We start from the raw sequence: 15,220 nt of genomic DNA on the forward strand, positions 1-15,220 counted from the left end.
ATTCCAAAATTCCGCACTGGCAAATAAACGGCTTGAAAATCTACACATGGAATAGGAAGAAGTTTTTAGAATGTGATAAAATTAAATATTCGAATATAAGTACATTGAGTCACTAGATTCATCAACCAGAGTAACAATCAAACATCAACATCGTAGCATAGCACATGAAACATTGGTATTTCCGCTGAATGTGGGACCAGCCAAAAGCAAAAAGAAAGGAAAGACATGATATTTCGCCGGAAAGTAATCGTCACGGCTTAGACCTCCTGGTGGCTGACAACAGGGGCAATGGCAGCCTTGTCCATGGTAAGACCCATCTCACCAGCGAAGGTGGAGTGGGGCTTCCACTTGGCGGAAGTGCGAGGAGTAGTCTCCTCCATCATCTTGTCGACCTGCTCCAGAGTCAATCCCTTGGTCTCGGGAATGAGGAAGTAGGTGTACACGAAAGCACAGGTGCAGAGGGAGCCCCAAATGAAGAAGACCTTGGGACCAAGGTTACCCTCATCACTGTAGACCATGTAGGGGGTGATGACAGCGATAATGCAGTTCCAGAGCCAGTTGGAGGCGGTGGAGAGGGCAACACCGCGGGAACGGATGGGCAGAGGGAAGATTTCGCCGATAACGACCCAGGCACCAGGGCCCCAGGTGCTGGCAAAGAAGAAGATGTAGATACAGATAAAGGCGATCATGGCAGCGACAGCCTGCTGGTTGTCGTAGTCGGTGACACCGAGGATGGCAACGATGAATTGGCAGACGATCATGCCAAGGGAACCGTAGAGGAGGAGAGGGCGACGTCCGAACTTCTCAATGGCGTAGAAAGAGAGAGGAGTGGAGCAGACGTTGACGATGGTGGTGATGATGGACAGGAGGAAGGGGTTCTGGATCGTGCCAAGCTGGGAGAAGAAGGTGGTTCCGAAGTAGAAGACGAAGTTGACACCGGTCCACTGCTGCATCATCTGCAAAGAGGTACCAAGGATAGTGCGGCGGAGGTTGCTGTTGGGCTCCCAGAGGGAGCCACTGAAGCAAGCAGCCCAGCTAGCGAAGTATCCACCCTGGGGGGTAGCCTGGAGCTCGTAGAGGTGGTTGGCCTGGATCTCATTGAGCTCAATGTTGATGTACTCAGAGTCAGGGGCCTGTCCGCGAACACGGGCAAGAGCATCACGGGCCTTCTCCTGTTCACCCTTGCGAATGAAGTAACGGGGAGACTCGGGCAGGAAGAGAAGGCCGGTACCAAGAATAAGAGCCCAGACCATCTGGATAGCAATGGGGATGCGGTAAGAGCCAGAGTCAGCGCGGTTCTCAGTGGCATAGTCGACGCAAGTAGCCAACATCAGACCAATGGTAATGCAGAACTGGTAAGAGGAAACAATGGCACCGCGGACCTTGCGAGGAGCAATCTCAGACATGTAAAGAATGATAACTGCAGACACAAAACCAACACCGAAACCAGCAACCAAACGACCAGCGACGAGCAGACCGATGCTGCTAGAGGCAGTCTGCAGAGCGACACCGATGAGGAAGACAATACAACCAGCGATGATAGTGATGCGACGGCCAAACCAGTCGGCAAGATCACCAGCCAGGATAGCACCGAAGAAGGTACCAGCAGAGAGGATAGAGACGATGAGAGACTTCCTTGAGGCAGGAATCACAAAGTTGGCGGGGTCAGTACTGGCTTGGTCCAAGCCCTCGAAGGTGGAGATGAAGTAGTCCATGTCGAGAACACCACCAATGTATCCGGAGTCATATCCGAAGAAGATACCACCAAAGGCAGCAAAAGCACACATCAAGTAAGTCTTGAAGGTGACAGGGGCCTCGATGCGAGCAGCATCGACGCCCCCGATAGGGGAAACAGCACCACCTGGCATTTGATTGAGATCAGATGTAGGTGTGAAGATCTTTGAAGGTATAGTTGTGGTTGGGGATGTAGATTGGAAGAAGTGTAGTCGAGTAATCTTAGTCAAGAGAGAAGTAAGATAGAAAGATGAGTAGGTTGATTGTGATGATTGTATTGAAGGATGATGGAGAAAAGCAAAGTAGAGGGGGAAACATGGTGGTTTATATCCTTGAGAAAACGCCCTATACCACAAATCCCCGCAAACAAAAATAGCAGGAAAAAAAATCCCCAGACGGAGCTAGACGGTACTACCGATGTTTCGGCCCAAGAAAATGGTCGTCCGAAGCGATGCCATACCACGGACCGAGCTGGAATAAACCCCGCTAGATCCAATTGAGCATAACGTGGGCAGAGATTTCCCCGAAAGCAGGAGAGCCATGTGGGCAAGAACCTGGGGAAAGGCCTGGATGCGGGTGACAAAGCTATGGAAAAGACCCTGCGCCAATAAAAAGCCACCAAAATTAAACTGGCCAAACAGATTCTCGGGTCCAGGCCGAACTGGTCTCTCGGGCCCCTCGGGGTCAGTCCCTGAACCGGACAAGAGGCCCGTGGTATCTCAACGCTGATTGGCCCACACCCCGGAGCTAACTGCGCCACAACCCGAAATACTCTTTTTTCGCTCTTTTTTTCGCTGCGTGACCTGCTTTCGTGCGTCTCGGCCACAGTCATTCTCGGCCCGTGAATTCTTCACTTACTTGCTTGCTGCTTAGCCACACCCCGAGTCGTGTGATCCGATCGGGTGACCCCATGAACCCACGGCTATGTCCGTGAGTTTTATTTAGTAATCCCTGTAGCAGATCGCAGCCCATCCGGCTAGCTCTGGGCTTTAGCTTTTTTCTATCGCTACTCTAATATCGCTTAATCTGGCCCTGTAGCCGACCGCACAGAACAAAACACGGCTGGCACAAGGTTTAGTTACAGTGTCCGCCACAATTTAGCGAACCATCTTTCGCCAGGACTATGGCTTGCCTGGAAACGTAAAAAGAAAGTTTCAATCTGCTCAATAGGGCTTTTTCTGGAGACTCTGCCCCGCACCGCCCCACCCCCAAGGATGAAGAAGAGTCTACGCGGGGATATGAACCAGTAAAAATGTAAATCACCTTTTGTTCTTACGGGAAAAACAGGCGTTTGGTTGCATCCGCTCTTTGCCGTTTCTTGGGAAAGGTACTTGGCGCACCCCTTGGCGTCTATAGACTAAACACTGTCCCGCAAATTGAAACGCCCACCTTCCTTTTCTAATAGAAATCTAGGAGCTTGGAGGATGAAGGTCATCCGGCGTGAGCCGATGGCAGGTTTAACGTTATGGGATCTTGACCCTCGAACATAGGGGTCGACTGTTGAGGAATTGGGTTGTGAGCCGCGTTTAAGGACGCTACTCCGGTGATTGGTTCAAATTTGGGATATCATTTACTTGGCAGGCCAAGGCATCTCCATGTTTCTGGAAGGTTTACCAAGAAATTTGACATCTAGTGATCAAGTATTTCCTGTGTATTAATTTTACAAATCCCGGGGATCCCGGGGTCGATGATTTTCTGTCATCGGGATCTCTATCCCCATGTTCTCCAAATGAACCGAGAATCCAAGACATCCCGGTGAGAGGTTTCCGTTAGAGTAAAAGTTTGCAAAGCCGGGGCCCCAGAGTGAATCATCGGAACCGAGCTTCGCCAAGGCAGCATTCTGAAAGGTGAACGAGTCGGCACTTGCCCACATGTTACTCGGCCTTGGCATGGAAATAAAGTGATAATAGACTTTTTTCGATTTCTGTTTGGGGAGATTGCTAAACATGCTTTCTCTCACATAATGACGAGTCCTTTCTCACCGGTGCCTCAAATGAGACACTTTTCTGGGGTTCTCCCCTCATTACTCGTACACTCATCATCTTTCATGGTACCCAGAGATTGTTCACAATCCCTCTCCCCACTTCTCCAGAGTCCCCACGAAATTTGTCATGCCCGTTCCCCAGATGGAAGCCCCAGCCGCCTGCAGCGCTTTCTCTGGTTTCATGTGATCGACCGACCCCTCCGCGTTCATGTAGCTCGGGGTACACAGCTTCACACGGGCGAGGCCTCGCGCTCGAGACAGCACCTCCGCAGCCCACGCATCCTCGTCTTTCCCATACGGTTCAGTTACGAACAGATGTTATCCTTGGGTACAAGGGTTTCGTGACCGAGCCTCCTTGTCCATCTCCGACAAAATGCTTGCGACGTGGATGGTTAGCTGGTCAAGCATGTACGGGTAATTGGCACTGGTCGGTGCCTGCCACGGCCTGGAGGAGAACAGGTTTGAAACCTCGCTGCTCAAGTCTCTATGAATAGTTGATATGCCTTCTTTGCGCCACTTTTCATGGAGAGACTGATTTTCACCGAGGGTAACGATCATCTTTCCTTGGTTGACCGCAATTGCGAGACGATATCCAGTGCGGAACACAATGACGTCCAGCTCATGCTCGATTGGCTTGCCATGATGCCTTTCTCAGTCATCGCGGTACCCTCGCCTTTGGTGTAATGAGAGTGATATTAGGTTTGTTGAAGGTCTGGAGGTACTCGTCGCTGAAGCACGGTCTCTTGCACCATGAACAATACCATAGGATGAGCGATTCGGCTGCCTTTGGATCGTCCATGATTTCCGAGAGCCGGTCGCGATCTGCCTTCTGGTGCACCATGTCCTTTTCGATGATTTTCCCAGGTACCCAGGCTCGAGGTCTGACGGACCACCAATCAATACGCTGTATGATGGCATCTTGAACCATTTGTTGATAATGTTCACTTTTGGAAGGGGGTTCTCGTTGGAGAGGAATGCATTGAAGTTCTCGGCACGTTACGCTGCCATCCTGGACCCATGAACTTACTTTCCGCATGAGCAACTTCATTGTGGCGCGGGTACACATTGGCGGTAGTATGCTGGAAAACAATAACTTCCTTTGCCCACCTGGCTAACTCAGGAAGGACCTGAACAGCAGTTGCTCCGGTACCAATAGCTCCAACCCGCTTGTTCCTTATTTCGGTCATATCTGGTTGCGCCTGACATCCACCGGTGAAAGTCTAGTCCCAGCAGGAACTATGTATCACCTTTCTCTTGAAGGAATTCATGCCCTGAATATCCGGTATCTTGGCTGTATGCAACAATTCGTTGCAAGGTAGACGAAGTTCACCTGCACAAACCCACACGCACCGGAAATCTTCATGGTCGCATACAAAAAACAATTCGGCTCGTGCCATGCCAGATTATTCACACTGGTCTTGAACGAAGTCCGCCGAACAAGATCCCATTTCTTGGCAATTTGAGCAGCATGCTCCTGGATCTCGATACCACGATGTGTTTCGCACTGGCATGTATCCTGTTTCTTCCAGCAGGGGCAGGTATGTGTAGCTCTCGATGTCGCATTTCAAACCTGATTACTGGTTCCAGTGCCAGGTGCCGCCGAAGTCTCTGCCTTCATCCACGATTTTGATCTCATCGACGGTGCGGAATCCAGTTTGGATGAGACGAACGGCAAATAGGAGTCCTCCGAAGCCGGCGCCGACGATGACTATGCAACATTTTTTGAGTATGTGACAGACGTTACAATTTCTTGTGAAGTCATCGTTGTCCAGCTATTCTTGTGAAAGGGATTCTTCCTACTGGTCCATGTCCTTGGGATGGAGTCATTTTTGGCGTTCAACTTGGTACCTTTCCTCCACCTCAGCATCAATCATGTTCAGTTCGTGCTCGTGGGTACTCGGACTGGCAGGATCGCTCATTAGGGGGTCGAGGATTGGTAGAGTAGATATGATGAACTTCAGGAACATTGTTTCTCTTACATATATCAGAGAAGAAGAGTGGTTAACAACGATGAAGAGTAGATCGTGAGATAGTCTCCGGCAAGAGATAGGGGCAAACGACCTATTCGGGCATAGTCGCATTGAAGGATCGTTTTGTTGCGATGTTGTCGCATGGCTTCAATCCTCAGCTAACTGATAAAACAGATTACGCACACCTACAGGCTCATTTTGTCAAGATCGTATTAAAAACTTGTCTTGTCGTAATTTCATCCCCCAGCTTCTATGCGCACTCAGCATTTGAGCCAAATACGCATTGGAAAATACATGGGAATTGAAGCGGGCTTCATCATTAATACACCCCCAGCTATATTGGTGTGAATGCACTTATAACTTCAGACGGGTGTCAATCCGAAGAGCTACTAATCTTCAGAGATGTTATTTGATATAACCTTCAAGCCAAATCGTATCCAATGCATTGAATCAGTTTTCGTCCGTAATACGTAGCTAATGATTCATGTTCCTTGTCCCATGCCAGCCCCACAAACATCAGAGCCGCATCGCAAACGCCGATTCTCGGCCGACATCCGTCAACGAACAAGACCGCAATCTTGGAAGGCGCCCGCCAAGACCATGCTTGCTTTATCCACCTTGGCAATTCTCGGTAAGCCCAATCAGGGAAAACTAAACGAAGGTACAGGAGCTTTCTAATTGAACACCTTTGAATTAGTTGAACACCCTCACTAACCGCATTCAAAGTAGCGTAGTATTCAAGATTCAGAGAGTAATATTATTGAGTACATACCCAAGTACCTACTTGATTACATTATCCTATAGACTGCACTAGAATTTGAAGGTGATCAAAGAGTGACACCCGTTAAGTTACCTTGAACTACTTATATTATGACTCTAATGAAGCGTTATCTCGTATATTGACGTGGATTCAACGAGGTGATGCAAAGTACTTTAATACTTGAGATAGTGGTTTTTCTGAATTACAGGTACTGCACCATACAGGATATAGAAATGGAGTGTTCAATTATCGCGCTCCATCGCGCTCCAAGGTACAAACCGGATTTCCCCGGAGAAGTAAGATCGCCAAGTGCCAAGATCCAGCCACGGCAGGACAGCTCCTCCCATTCGACCGGATAGAGACAGGGTAAGCACTAGCAATGCAGTATTGAACCCTTCGGCTAGTCCCGAGCAGGCATAGCCCTAAGCCATGGACCCTTTAATACGTTTTACCACTCCCTCCCGGGTGGCGCATGTGTTTTCTTCAATTAGTCTGCTCTGTGTGACGATGTCTCTAACGTCCAAATTGGTGCTTTCTTTGCTGGTATCCGCCGGCTCGGTAGCTGCGGATTCAGTCGGTTACTTCGATGATACGTCCATATGTGCAGATCCAAAGGGGCTTTCAAAGTGTTATGATAAAGCAGACACTAGCTTGAGCAGCTGCATCAACAACAACTGCGCTGGGGGTGATGCGGACTGTTATAAGTATTGCAATGGGGATACGACGTGTATGCAATCGCAATGTCCCAATTTGGGGACTGATTGTATGAACGCTTGCTCGTGCGTTCAGGCGGTGAATCAGATTGATTGCATTGCGTCAAGCTGCTGGAATCAGGTTCGAATCTCCTTCCTTATATTCGGATGTGTATATACGCATATGCTAATTGATCGTAGGTCTACTCGTGCGAATACCAACGAACAATCGAAGACGTCCTCAATCTATGTGCATTGCCAGACATGGATCAATTCCCGTTCTGGCCTCCGCCCGACGATGCTGCCTCCGGATGCTCCTGCAACATAGGCAAGATGGATAAGAAAGAACTATTGATTGTGGATCAGATGACGACGTGCACAAATAACATGACCAATCTTGACCAGATGTCTTCTGTTGATGCTGTCAACGATTACGGTCAGGCTTGTATTTGCTGTGCAGAAAGTGCTATTTTATCTACGTATGTTGAGTCCACCTCCGCTTCACTACCATCACACTACTAACGTCTTGAAAACAGGATCTGGGATACCTGCCCGAACACGAAGCCTTCCCTCCTTGATGTCGATGGTTGGTACAACGGATTCATTGGACAGAACGATTGGCCCACATGTGGCGATTACCTTGATGCATATGATTGCGCTGGTGATCTTGGCTTCGGTGCTGAAGATGCGGGTGGAACTACAACATTCTACAAGCTGGGTGGTTTACCGAAGAATGGAACCGGGACGCTTTATAACACCGGTTCTTTGACCACACCGGTTAGTGGAGCTACCTTTACTTGGACATTCGGGACCATCCCGCATATTGTTACCGCTGTCTCGACGGATCATGTTGTTGCCGCTACTACAGCTACGGCTACGTCTACGGGCACTCAAGGCCAAACTAGTACCTCGACACAGACCGGTGCGGATAGTACTCAAACAGGTACGGCTATTGCTAAGGATGTACATATTTGGACCACACTGGCTTCTGTAGTTCTACTTGTCTTTGCTCTCTTTTAAGGTTGGAAGTTGGTTACCCAGATTTTACTAGCATTGACTGATCATGCAATATCCAATAATGATCATCTGGTATTCTAAACACTGAATTCAATTGCTCGACTTAGACTACTTTAGTCACGACACTTATGCGTTCAAATTCGATCATATGGTCAAATTAGTATCGAGGAAGAGTATGAAAGCTTCATATCCTCTCAATAGTATATTGCAGCTACGCTTTTCACGGACAACCATAATCCAAGCCCCTATCATTGACAAGACAACTGCCTCGGATGTCATCAGACGTCTCCACCCCAACCGGGAGTTACCGCAGTGACACCACATTAATTTAAATACAGTCAGCTTCCCCTCATCCCGACACTCTCGCGGGGCCGACCGTGATAGTGAGCTCATATATTCCATTGAAGACGAATCAACCATGGCTCAGCTAAGTACAGCGCTGCTAGGCGCCGCATTGATGCTGGCCGCGTACCTGTTTAACATATGCGCCACGCCACCAAACCCCTCAACCCCGCAAAAGGATCGGCAAATCAAAGATCAAATAGGGAGCTTGTTGGGCGCAGGGAGTCGAATCACTGCCATGCGCTATGCATCCATATCCTGCATCATGTACCACACTTTGATAACTGTTTTACCGGTTTATGCGCCCGAGTACATGGCGCAGGTGTGTCCGAACACGAGGAACCTCAACCCCGCAATCTTCGAATGGAGCCCAACCACCACCCTTGCTTTAGCGATGATCTATATCGGTGCTACAGTCCGCATCATGGCGTACGGTGGCTTGGGTCGGTTATTTACCTTTCATCTTGCGCCGCCGGACCGACTTGTTACCTCTGGTATCTATCGCTGGATTCAGCACCCAAGCTACTCGGGGTTGACGCTTATTAATGTGGCGACATTCATGTTGTTTGTTCGTTGGGATGGTCTGTTTGCGTGTTGGATTCCAGAGTCTACGCTGGCAATACTTGATGGGTGGGGTATTCCCATCATTTCTACTGCTGTGAGCTTTCAGGTGTTTCTCTTGGCTTTGCGAGTGAGGGATGAAGAAGACATGCTAAACCGCAAATTTGGGAACGAGTGGGAAGAATGGCATGCTAAGACCAAGAGAGTTATTCCTGGGATTCTTTGATTTGGTCCTGCAGGTTTTATGCATGTTGCCGATCGATGGCTTTTTGAGTCTTCATAATGTGTCAAGTAAGCATCATGAGTGAAAAGCGTGCAGTATTTTTGGTTATATTGTGGTAAGATACCTACCGATGATGTGCGGAACAATCATGACTATAATTATCATTTTATGTATCATCTTCACTTTAAATACTTCAGTTATCTATAACTGAAGGTATTCACATAGATTCTTCTATTTCATTACTCATAAACATGTTATTTGACTATTGTACAGGCAAAGGTAGAGATGCGACCGTGGGATGTTTAATACAAAGAAGAGGGTTCGATTTTCCCAAAGCGGGGGTCCAACTTCCGAAAAAGGGAGCTCAATACGGCATCTTTTCCTCTCATCCTACACTTTTAGCCCAGTTTTACTACCTGCAAGCACAGTAGAATCGTCAAGTGACCTTATTTATGGGTAAAATGACGCTGAATATATATTAATTACGTCCCAAATGATGAAAATTTTGCGCTTTGGGCCAAACTTGTAGTAGACATAAAAAATGGAGAAAATGGTGAAGACTAATCTGCTTCAAACATATATTTTGCGCACAATGTCGGAACATGCAACACATGACTTCCAAATATTGATACTTCAAAACCAAAGCACCGAGCGAAATATACACCGACGAGCTTACATTCGAAAATGGCAAATGCAAAATAAATATTAAAAGCTTCAAAGGGGTAAATTTCAAGGTTGTCGAGAACGTGTGTGATTGAACCGGATGAATCAGCAGGATCTACAAAACCAGGCATTAAGGCTCCAGAAATGAGGCATCATCTGACATACTGCAAAGCTAGCTACATGACGCCTCGATACTGATACCCATGTGTCGGTGGATCTGTTCCCTAGACAAGCATATTCTCCATTTACTCGACGCCCAGGTCAATGCGAGGACCAGTATAGTTCTTTCGTCCATCGACAATCCACTGGAAGGCAGATATAATGATAATGACTGCAAATGCAGCTATGCAGTAATCTGATCTTCACGTTAGTAAATTTTCGTTTGGGGGTGTAACCCACTTACTCATGCTGCTGCCCGTGACAGTGCTGGACGGAGGAAAGACAAACAGCACAGTAGTCAGAGCGATATATGATAGGGAGACCTAGTATAAGTCAGCTAGATGAATTGATCTAATTCAGCTTTTAGCATCTTACAATGTCGGTAAACCATCCCACGGCACGGGGTAGCTTCCACTTTCTCTCAGGTAGAGCATTCCGTCCCTGTAGGCAGTTGATGAGGATGGGAATGCCATATGACAGATCAAGTGCCACGACAGATGCGGAGATGATAGCGTTGAATGCACTGATTGGTTAGCCGGTTTTTCATTCATTGGGAGAAGATTCCTACCTGGAAGAACCGAGGAATATACATCCAAAGCAAATAACCACGACCACTGTCAAAATCAGGGCGTTGAGAGGCAACTGAAGAGTCGGGTGAACCTTGGCAAAGAACTTGGAGGCGGGTAGACCGCCATCACTATAGTTGTCAGCCGTAGTTTGAAGGATGGCTTCGATGGACATCTTACCGAGCAAAAGCGAAAATCATTCGGCTACTGGTAGTCATGACACTGAGGATAGCAAGAATCAGGCAGATGAGGGGTAGCCTAGTTCAGCTATTAGCTGGTATTCAACCAAGGGAAGGGGTCAATGTACATCAGAAGGCAAATTGCACCGGCTTTGTTCTTGGTTGCATCAATCAATATCTGCAGAAGAGGTCCGGCTGCCGAAGTGGTAACCTGCTCCATGTTGCCGGCGACAAATAGCAGGACAATCAAAAAGATGCAGCCCGTTACAGTGCCAATTCCGACACATGTCACCATGATCTTTGGGCCTTCAACGGATGGATTTGGTACCTCTGCTAAAATTAGACGTGTCAAAAAACCACTGACTCAGATGGTCATACCTTCAATCATGTGGACAACCGCATCCTAATTATGTCAGCTTCAAATTCTATATTATCAAAAAATGAACCTACAAATGCGGTCACACCGAGCCCTCCTTGAAGGAGCTATAAATATTTGTTAGCCATCTTGCTTGGATGTCCCACCGAGTAGAACATACGCCAAGCAGCCAAGCAACACCATCAGGCCCTGTTCACATCAGTACAATTATTCTCGTGGCCTCGATTGGATACTCACATCCTGTTTTATTGACGAAGTTGCAAAACACGAAGCTTTGAAAATTAGTAGTGATTCAAGCATGCCACAATCTTTGACCTACTAGGCAGTATTATAGTCGGGTGAGGCACAGGCCAAGACTGTGATGGATACAATCGCGAATCCACCGATAGACCAAGCAACTGTCTCATATTAGCCACGAAACCAAAGGAGACAATTGACCCATACAAGCACCGCGGTAAATGACAGGTAAGATGGAGTTCATGAACGCGTTGATTATAAAAGCACCGAGGGTCAGACCGATATATATGAGGAACTGTTGCCAGCGAGTAGACTCATAATTCTAGATATTTCTGTTAGTAAGACTAATATGAATCATGATTCTTAGAATTATACCGGATGCATAGCCGAAATTACTCCTACAATCAATTGACTTGAAAGCAGGGAGTTTGTAGCAACAAGGGCAACCTATAAACTCATTATTCACCTGAATTGAAACGCATTATGTAGAGCTTACCCATCCGGCGACATTGATCCAACCCGTGATCCAGGAGAGGATAGGAACCCATTTAGGCCAGGAAACTAACATGATTAGAATCTGCCAAAAACAAGGGCCATCGTGGTAGACGTACTGACTATGATTGTATTAGTATACCTTTGTTGTTATGTTATGAACCAACACATGAACTTACCTGCAACCCAATGATATTGTCCACCAGCCCTATGAGAAATGAGTAATTGAATTTAGGCCATGAAAATGATACATACGTTGGGTAAGCAGATAGAAACTCGGCGAGTGAAGTTGCGATACATAGATTGCAGAACCCCGCAGTGACGAGACCTATGGAGTGTTATCCGAAATCCCCACCCGGTGCCATTGGATCAAATTCACATACCCCATATGACGCTTGTGCTACCACCAGATGTGAGGCTGATTGATAAGCTCGCCGATAGAGCAGTCCATGACTAAAGTATGTGTTAAATTCTGGAGAGATTGCTTTCTGTGCAGAGTACAGGACAGTATGACTCACATTCAGGACAGCAAAAGCCAGCCCCAACATCGCCCTATAATATGATTAGTATTTGGGCATTTTGATTCTCAGTCCACATGCTGATCTCACCATGTCGAAAATTGTCGCTTCAACTCAGGCCTATGGCCCATAGCAGCCAACTGCGCATCATCATCCTGTATCGGTTCTTCTTTATTCATATTCACAAAACCACAGCAAGATAGATAAAATACGCTGGAATGAATCAAAGCAACGAAAAGGCAACGCAACCTCGGCAGGAATGCAGTCTAAGTATCTCACACATCCGCTACCATGCAGCATAACTATGTCAAGTACATGCGGATCTCTCCGACAGGGTTGCAGCGGCCTAGGATTGCGGGGAAAAGATCAGTAATCAGGGGCGCACCAATCACGGCGAATTAAGATACAAGGTGGAGACACGCTGTGGACCCAAAGAACCGAACAAGAATGGTCTTATCAGCTGCTCTTGTCTTGGACTTGGACATTGAATTAAGTTTATCAATTACGTTCGGCAGCGGCCCGGCTTGTCCTCCCTGTTTGGTCAGTAGCCGCATGGACTTACCCAAATTTGCGTGGTTGCATTAGCGGCATCGTGGCGTCTTCCCCAAAACTAGGATCCCTGCACAGTGATTACGTCGATCGTGAGAGATATCGGATGGACATGTTGTTTCTTGGTTTACGATTATGGGAAAATTGTCTTACAATTAACAATTATAAATATTGCTTTCACATCCCGAGGTTATTGGTATCGCCGGCAATATAAGTGCTTCGAAGACTCCGGTCGCTGTATCTTCCTTGACTCTGCTTTTATTTCCTTTTTTTCTTTCACAGTTTGAGGATGCATTCCAAACGAATTTTAGTTGCGGCACTAGCCGCCCAAACGTGCAGTGCAGCTGTATCGGCCGCTCGAGATCATGGTGCGCAATGTACCAAAACAACGGTCGCGATTCTGTAAGTCATTTCATCAAGCTGCGTTATGTCGTAGCTTTTTACTTTCACTGACACGTATTAGTGGTGGTGGAATGGCTGGTGTTGCTGCAGCAGTAAGCTACCCACTTTGAAAGTTGTAATTGTTGAAGATATACTGATCCAAAATTCATAGCAAGCTCTATCCAACTCTTCCATAAATGATTTCGTTATCATCGAGTATCAAGATAAGCTTGGAGGACGTGTCCACCACACAACCTTTGGCAAGGACAAAAACGGGGATCCGTACACGGTGGAGTTGGGTGCAAACTGGGTAAGGCATACCGTTCTAAGGCTCTGGGAACTGTACTAACAGCAACAGGTGCAAGGACTGGGATCCCCCGGTGGTCCAGGTGCGTTAATAATACTTTGAGCCAAATGCATTTATACTGACTTCACTCCCAGAGAACCCAATATGGACGCTTGCAAAGAAGTGGGGGTTAAATAACACCTACTCAAATTACAGCTCAATTCTCACCTACAACGAGACTGGCTATACAGACTTCTCCGCCCTCCTGGATGAATATGAAACAAAGTTTGAGACAGCTTCCGATCTTGCTGGTACTATCTTGAAGGAGAATTACCAGGATATGACTGTCCGCTCTGGTCTTTCCTTGGCCGACTGGAAGCCCAAACGTGATGATATGACTGCGCAGGCTGTGGAGTGGTGGGAATGGGGTAAGTCTGTCTGCCGATACAATATTTTCACGTTCTGACTAACCCCGCAGACTGGGAGGATGCCTACTCTCCCGAGCAGAGCTCTCTAGTCTTCGGCGTTGCCGGTAGCAACCTCACCTTCAATCAATTCAGCGATGAGAACAACTACGTCTGGGACCAGCGGGGCTTCAACCGCATCATTACGGGCGAGGCTTCAACCTTCCTAAAGGAGAACGATCCACGTGTCCACCTCAACTCCAAGGTGACCAAGATCAGCTACTCTGACGATGGCGTCACAATCTACAAAGACGACGGCAGCTGCGTCTCAGCCGCCTACGCAGTCTGCACCTTCTCACTTGGTGTTCTCCAAAGCGAAACTGTCTCCTTTACCCCAAATCTGCCGGACTGGAAGAAGACCTCGATCGAAAAATTCAGCATGGGAACCTACACAAAGATCTTCCTCCAATTCAACGAGACCTTCTGGCCTGAGGACACCCAATATTTCCTATACGCCTCCCCAACAACCCGCGGCTCCTACCCCGTCTGGCAGTCCCTCTCAGCACCAGGCTTCATCCAGGACTCAAACATCATCTTCGTCACACTCGTCCACGAACAAGCCTACCGCGTGGAGCGACAGACAGATGAGCAAACCAAAGAAGAAGTCATGAAGGTTCTGCGCGAGATGTATCCCGACATCACCATCCCCGAGCCAACGGCATTCATGTACCCGCGCTGGAGTACTACACCCTGGGCATACGGTAGTTACTCCAACTGGCCGCCATCTACCACGCTGGAGATGCATGAGAATTTCCGTGCCAACCTCAACCGTCTCTGGTTCGCGGGAGAGGCTACGAGTGCGCAGTACTTTGGATTCCTGCATGGCGCTTGGTTTGAGGGAAGGAATGCCGGAGAGCAGATTGCTGCGCTTTTGCAGGATGAGTGTGCGAATATAACTGATACGAGTGAGGCTTGTGGGAATCTTCGTCATTATGAGACGCTTTATGGATCTTCGCCGTTGGCGGATTATAGTGTTTTTGACGGGTGGTCGGTTAGTAGTTTTTACTCCAGTACTTAAGAGATTACTACCTGAAATGCATAGAGAGTAATTCTTATCGCCTTCAACT

The 15,220-nt window shown here is 47.7% G+C and overlaps 7 protein-coding genes across 7 annotated transcripts; 3 read left to right on the top strand and 4 right to left on the bottom strand.

Annotated features, from left to right (window-relative positions):
- Window positions 1–257: 257 nt before the first annotated feature.
- Window positions 258–1,868, bottom strand: N7503_000511 (sugar porter family MFS transporter; the record flags this gene model as incomplete). Its single annotated transcript, XM_057060072.1, has 1 exon — window positions 258–1,868. The coding sequence occupies one exon, from the start codon at window positions 1,866–1,868 to the stop codon at window positions 258–260; it is 1,611 nt and encodes a 536-aa protein (XP_056926995.1).
- Window positions 1,869–3,799: 1,931 nt separating this feature from the next.
- N7503_000512 (uncharacterized protein) lies at window positions 3,800–4,646 on the bottom strand (the record flags this gene model as incomplete). The annotated part of the gene is made up of 3 exons (XM_057060073.1): window positions 3,800–4,005; window positions 4,051–4,364; window positions 4,480–4,646. The coding sequence occupies 3 exons, from the start codon at window positions 4,644–4,646 to the stop codon at window positions 3,800–3,802; spliced, it is 687 nt and encodes a 228-aa protein (XP_056926996.1).
- Window positions 4,647–4,982: 336 nt separating this feature from the next.
- Window positions 4,983–5,545, bottom strand: N7503_000513 (uncharacterized protein; the record flags this gene model as incomplete). Its single annotated transcript, XM_057060074.1, has 3 exons — window positions 4,983–5,268; window positions 5,297–5,490; window positions 5,519–5,545. The coding sequence occupies 3 exons, from the start codon at window positions 5,543–5,545 to the stop codon at window positions 4,983–4,985; spliced, it is 507 nt and encodes a 168-aa protein (XP_056926997.1).
- Window positions 5,546–7,213: 1,668 nt separating this feature from the next.
- N7503_000514 (uncharacterized protein) lies at window positions 7,214–8,160 on the top strand (the record flags this gene model as incomplete). The annotated part of the gene is made up of 3 exons (XM_057060075.1): window positions 7,214–7,282; window positions 7,342–7,619; window positions 7,677–8,160. 3 exons carry the CDS (start codon window positions 7,214–7,216, stop codon window positions 8,158–8,160), a joined length of 831 nt encoding a protein of 276 aa, XP_056926998.1.
- A 604-nt stretch (window positions 8,161–8,764) lies between these two features.
- Window positions 8,765–9,286, top strand: N7503_000515 (methyltransferase family protein; the record flags this gene model as incomplete). Its single annotated transcript, XM_057060076.1, has 1 exon — window positions 8,765–9,286. One exon carries the CDS (start codon window positions 8,765–8,767, stop codon window positions 9,284–9,286), a length of 522 nt encoding a protein of 173 aa, XP_056926999.1.
- Window positions 9,287–10,191: 905 nt separating this feature from the next.
- On the bottom strand, window positions 10,192–12,652 carry N7503_000516 (uncharacterized protein; the record flags this gene model as incomplete). The annotated part of the gene is made up of 20 exons (XM_057060077.1): window positions 10,192–10,301; window positions 10,350–10,428; window positions 10,481–10,628; window positions 10,674–10,802; window positions 10,852–10,929; window positions 10,979–11,180; window positions 11,229–11,253; window positions 11,301–11,333; window positions 11,387–11,415; window positions 11,464–11,498; window positions 11,546–11,624; window positions 11,671–11,785; window positions 11,839–11,910; window positions 11,960–12,024; window positions 12,075–12,077; window positions 12,135–12,163; window positions 12,211–12,283; window positions 12,339–12,408; window positions 12,474–12,507; window positions 12,564–12,652. 20 exons carry the CDS (start codon window positions 12,650–12,652, stop codon window positions 10,192–10,194), a joined length of 1,497 nt encoding a protein of 498 aa, XP_056927000.1.
- Window positions 12,653–13,311: 659 nt separating this feature from the next.
- Window positions 13,312–15,171, top strand: N7503_000517 (uncharacterized protein; the record flags this gene model as incomplete). The annotated part of the gene is made up of 6 exons (XM_057060078.1): window positions 13,312–13,424; window positions 13,486–13,516; window positions 13,576–13,713; window positions 13,762–13,792; window positions 13,845–14,117; window positions 14,168–15,171. The coding sequence occupies 6 exons, from the start codon at window positions 13,312–13,314 to the stop codon at window positions 15,169–15,171; spliced, it is 1,590 nt and encodes a 529-aa protein (XP_056927001.1).
- Window positions 15,172–15,220: the final 49 nt, after the last annotated feature.

The sequence above is a fragment of the Penicillium pulvis genome, assembly GCF_028828015.1.
Source record: "Penicillium pulvis strain IBT 33274 chromosome Unknown contig_10_segment0_segment0, whole genome shotgun sequence".
NCBI classification, from domain to species: Eukaryota; Fungi; Ascomycota; class Eurotiomycetes; order Eurotiales; family Aspergillaceae; genus Penicillium; species Penicillium pulvis.